The following is a 5,858-nucleotide window of genomic DNA, read 5'->3' on the forward strand; positions in this document are numbered from 1 at the left end:
ATCCTCGCGAAATTCTCAAAATAGGTGGGGCGCTCTGCTCCGCTCCTACCCTGAAAGTCTCGGGGGGATTCGTCAAGCGGGGGATGAGAAAAAGGGGGGGTCCCAAAACGCGTTTTCCCCATGCATTTTTCCATAGGACCTTTAGTCCGAGCTACAGCCCGAACGGCTGAACAGAATTACTTGAAATTTGGCAGAGAGGTAGCCCTCAGGTCAGGGATGTGCCTTTTGAAGTGTAAATCTGTTCAGTATTTCCTGAGAAAATAGCATTTAAATCAATATATATATCTATGGGCGCGCTCCGAGCGCGTACCGTAAGCTTAACGGCAGCGTGCGCGTACGGTAAGCTTACCGTAAGCTTACCGTACGCGCACGCTGCCGTGCGCGAGCGCGATTCTGATTGGATGTTAGATCTCAGTAAACATTCGAATCGGTCGAAACCAGGAAGTGTCTGCCGCCATTTTGTCTCTCGCAGTCTGAGGGGGTGAAAAACAAAGGTGGATAACGTGAAAAGGGGGCAGGGTGGACAGTCCCAAAAGGACCCCCAAGGGCAAAAAATTAATTTAATTTTTTTTTTCAAAAAATCGCCGAATGCGCGCAGCGTACGCGCACGACGTAAACGGAGAAATTCCGCGAGGAAAAATTCCGCGAACTTCGCGTAATTACGCGTACCGTGCGCGCACGGCAAAAAAAAATTTCAAAAAGGAAAGCTTAAAAAAAATAACAAAAATTGTGAGGTAAGGTTGGCTCTTAAAAGAGCCGTTGGGTTAATACAGGGATGGAGGAAAGAAAGAATGGGAATATTATGAGCGTCTACAAACGTGCTGGTCTATCTTATTGTTAATAAGGGAAACACTGGTCTCCCCAAAAATAATAAGACCACAACAAGTTGTACACCTCATTGCAACCCTCCCAAATCGAGGGTTAACGTCCAGAGGAGCAGAAGAAGGTGATGCTCCCACCTCAGAGGAAGGGCTCAGCTGAGCTGCCGATGATGTACTCGGCTGAGCTTCTGAGGTTGGGCTCTGGTGACTTACTGAAGAGTTTTCTCCAGTATGTCGAGCAAAGGTCCTGGGATGTCGATCCCTAAGGTGTCTCATCATAGAGTGATTTCCAAAGGAATACTTCTTCCTTGGATTTCCTCTAGATAAAACACGGTCCCAAAGTGTGCAAGTGACCAATGGAGCATTGACCTTTTTCTCCCCCTCTGGAAAAGTAAAATACTCCCATACAAAAGAATTCTTTTGTTTCCTCCTTCTCTGGATGATGGTGGTGCTGCTAGCCTCACTCTCAGAAGAGGTCTGCTGTTCTGCCATTGTATCTCAATGTCAATTCAGCTCCTTCTCCTAGGGGATCTCAAGCAGTAATGAGGGGAATGGGTGTAGTGTGGGAAGTTTCTGGAACTGAAAGTAGTTTCAACCAATGAAAAGTGTTCTTTGTGGATCACATGACCTACCGTGCGCGCTCCGTAAGCTTACGGTACGCGCTCGGAAACAAGTGCGCATGCGCGAACGTGACGCTTACGGAGCGATTACGGAGCGCGTACGTAAGACGCACTCGCGCATGTGCATTACACGCCCCTGCGTAACCGCGACGTTGCTTCCGCGTGTACGCGTACGTCACGTACGTATCGCGTAAGCGCGCTGTACTTATGACGTGCGGAGCGCGTAGCGTCAGCTTACCGTACGCGCATCGTATCACGTAAGCGCACCGTACTTATGACGTACGGAGCGCGTAGCGTCAGCTTACAGTACGCGCACAGAAAAAAATGCATTAAAAAAAAAATTAACCATTCCATAATGCAGGATATAGTACATATATTATTTTATACATAGGTTTACCAAAAATCTCAAAAAAAAATTTGCATTTAAAAAACCGTACAAATTCACTGAAAAAACCATAGGTTTCACACACGTTATAGTTAGGAATTAGCATTTAAAAAACCTTGCAAATTCACTGAAAAAACCATAGGTTTCACACATGTTATAGTTAGCTGGACATTTCACTCATAAAAAAACAATGAAATTCCCCCGTTATAGTTAGTGCAGGCAACTATAACTCACGCGACCGCAATCCTCTGCTGATGATGTCAGATATTACATCACTGATGACATATGTGTCTTTATGAAAAATAAATATTTGTAATATATGTATAGCTAAAGATTAATGGAAGAAGACATGGGTAAAAGGTGTCTAAATACAGTGATGCGGTCGCGTGAGTTATAGTTGCCTGCACTAACTATAACGGGGGAATTTCATTGGTTTTTTATGAGTGAAATGTCCAGCTAACTATAACATGTGTGAAACCTATGGTTTTTTCAGTGAATATATATATATATATATATATATATATATATATATATTATATATATATATATATATATATATTCACTGAAAAAGCCATAGGTTTCAGGAACGTTATAGTATTTTTATCAGTGATGTCATCAGTGATGTCACTGACCATGTCATGAATGGTGTAATATGTGACGTCATCGGCAGTGCATTGCAGGAGCGCGAGTTATAGTTAGCTGAACCAACTATAACGCCGGGATTTCTATGGTTTTAAATAAGCGAAATATCCAACTAACTATAACGTTCCTGAAACCTATGTTTTTTTCAGTGAATATGTGAATATATATATATATATATATATATATATATATATATACATATATATTTTTTTTTTAAACAGGAAAGCACCTCCACCGCTCGGTCTTCTCCCAGGTGCTCATTCCTGCGGTGGTGAACCGCTATAATTGCAGAAACTAGCCAGGCCCTTCTGACACCATTAGGAAAGCACACACAAGAGTGATTGAAGCAAAGTGCTTTATTGTGCAGACCCCCTGCACTGGCAGACGCATTTGACCTTGCGGCTTTATCAATGTCAGTTCTCCAATTCAAACACGGCAGTATTTAAAGTGACAATACATCACATGTCTTTTTGTGAAAATCAAGGATGGACTTACGAAGCATTGGTGAAAAATGTCATGGCGGCCATCTTTGAACATGTTTTCTACATTTACTCGTGCAATCACCTATATACAAAGGTCATTAGTGCAATGACATGACATTTTTTACCAATGCTTTGTAAGTCCTTCCTTGATTTTCCCGAAAAGACACGTGATGTATTGTCATTTTAAATACTGCCGTGTTTGAACTTCGACTTTATATCACAAGCAATAAACTACAAAGTAAGCTGTTCCTGAAATACAGTCAATAAAATTGATATCCAATAAGGTGAACATTATTTTTAGGGTTATTTATAGTATAGTATAAAAGTAAATGCGATACCAAGGTCCTGCATTTTCTACTCATAAATGTATGAATCGAGCAAGGACAAACACTTTTCACTTGCATAACAATTCTCGTTGAGCATGTTCTCATCTCTCACTGACTTATAGATGACTTATATATGACACATGGCTTTCACAGTGGCTGAGCATGCAATGCTTCCAAATTATCTCAATTACAAAAATACAGGAATAGTTTAGTCTAGTTTTCAGAGTTTATAATAATTGTGTATCTTTTTCCTAGGTTCAGATGAAGTAATACGACCATGGACTGTGGCAATCGATCCTATGTCAATGAATTCATCCTGATGGGATTTTCAGAGTTACATTCATTTCTACGCATCACATTGTTTGTATTCCTCATTTTTGCCTACCTTGCAGCTGTGATAGGTAATATGATCATCATATTACTGGTATCTGTGGACAACACCCTCCACTCACCAATGTACCTTTTTCTAAGAAATCTATCTTTCTTGGAAGTCTTTTTCGTCTCCTCAACAGTCCCCAAGTCTCTAATTGACTTCCACCTCAAAAACTCCAGTATTTCATTTGGGGGCTGTGCTGTGCAGATGTTTGTGTTTGTTTCTATGGGGGTCACAGAATGCCTGTTTCTTGGGGTGATGGCATATGACAGGCACGTCGCCATTTGCAACCCTTTACGATACAGTGTGATAATTACTCCAAGAATCTGTTCTATCCTGATGATTGTTTCTTGGACGTGGGGAGTGCTTGTTTCCATTGGACAGACCAGCTTCATCTTCAGTTTGCCATATTGTGGGTCTAAGATCATTAACCACTTTTTCTGTGACATGCCAGCAGTTCTGAGTCAAGCTTCTGTTGACACTTTCAAGAATGGGGTTAGCGTGTTTATTGCCGCTATGGTTGGAGGCATTTTCCCCTTTACCTTGATATTGTTCTCCTATGTGAACATCCTTCGCACCATCCTCAAGATGAGCAGTGCAGAAGGGAGACAAAAGGCTTTCTCCACATGTGGCTCTCACCTCTTTTCTGTCACTCTGTTTTACGGGTCCACAATGTGTATGTACCTGCGAATCAGGCCAGGCGACTCTCAGGAGCGGGACAAGCTGCTGTCTCTTCTGTACAGTGTGGTGACCCCGATGCTGAATCCGGTGATCTACAGTCTCAGAAACCAGGATGTTAAAGGTGGTTTAAAGAGACTAATAAAAAAGGATTGAATTAGCCCCTTAATAAAATGGAGTCAATGTGCAGAAAATATGGTGACATGTTTTGAAGCTGCCTATAGTGTTTTGTTATCCATTCCTCGTGAAGCTTTCCTGACCTTCAAGAGGAACGGGAAGAATGTTGCAATGTTGTTTTTCAAATTAGTTCAGCATGCACTGTGGCATGCGAGTAGCATGTAAGACTTGTTAGGTTTCAAATGTGTTACGGTTGCATGGGGACGGTTAGCGGACTTACCGGGCAGTCTCATGTGGGATCTGAACCTGGAAGCTGCTACCTCGTCTTCGTCTGGTCTATACTTCAATAAATTTTGAATTATAAATTCACTACGTGTTATTCCTCACTACACGTATTATTTGGCGACGATCCTGCCGGACGAGAGCCTGCGTGTCAATTCAGCAATTTCCGGATTTTATTCACTGTTTCCATCAGCGCTTCAACGCTCCTAATTGGTTTAATTTTCGTAGTCAGAGCCGCCTTCCTGGAGCAGTGTATCCTGCCTTCCTATTGGTCACCAGTACCATTTCTCACCAATCGCTGTTGTTGCACAGACTTTATTGATTATTATTTCAGCAAACATTGCCGGGATGACGGAAGCGCAGTGCGCTCATAACTGTCACTGCGCTACTATACAGCACAAACGTGAGGCATTATTAAAAATAACCCTTAGTTCTCATTGCTGTCAGCCTATTCCCCGCGCAATTAGCTGTATCTGCACAGCGTTTTTGGTGAATGGTGCTGAATCATGAACACTTCAAAGTGAAGGTGAGACTCTGCATTTCAATTCACAACCTTGATTTGCATAAACTTTCTACGTTGACTCACACAGTTACCTTAGTGTGATTTTCAACGCTGATTCACACAGCTTTATTGGTGTGACTCTCCATATAATGTATAATCCACTCTAATTATTTTCAAACGATTTTAATTGCTTTATTAATCGTTTACTATATCTACTCCACTTACAAACATTACAGTAAATCCACCAAAAGAGTTTTTATGTATTCCTGGTGATCCACCTGTTCCCTGGATACAATAGAAAGAATATTTCATTAACTACCTTTTTACTATTGACCATGCTAACAAATTGTCTAATGATAGAAAGAAAGGTTTATGAATGCACAGCCTTGGTCCAGCAGGTTTAAGAATTTACAACAAATTAAATAAGGATTCTGCTGGAGGTGATGAGAACGTTTTTATTCAAGCTATTAAACATTTAGATAACTATTTCTCTCCCAAAGTATGCATTGGAGTTACACGTTTTAAATTTTTTCAGAGGAAACAACTTAACAATTAATCTATTGATGACTATGCTATGGCCCTTCAAAAATTAGCCATCGGTTGTAGGTTTGGTGAAATTGAAGAAGAATT

General features: G+C 41.1%; 1 protein-coding gene across 1 annotated transcript; it reads left to right on the top strand.

Annotated features, from left to right (window-relative positions):
- Positions 1-3,553: 3,553 nt before the first annotated feature.
- On the top strand, positions 3,554-4,483 carry LOC146869233 (olfactory receptor 2D3-like). The gene has a single exon (XM_085632679.1). The coding sequence runs from the start codon at positions 3,554-3,556 to the stop codon at positions 4,481-4,483; it is 930 nt and encodes a 309-aa protein (XP_085488805.1).
- Positions 4,484-5,858: the final 1,375 nt, after the last annotated feature.

This window comes from Triturus cristatus, chromosome 1_1 (genome assembly GCF_964204655.1).
Source record: "Triturus cristatus chromosome 1_1, aTriCri1.1, whole genome shotgun sequence".
Taxonomy (NCBI): Eukaryota; Metazoa; Chordata; class Amphibia; order Caudata; family Salamandridae; genus Triturus; species Triturus cristatus.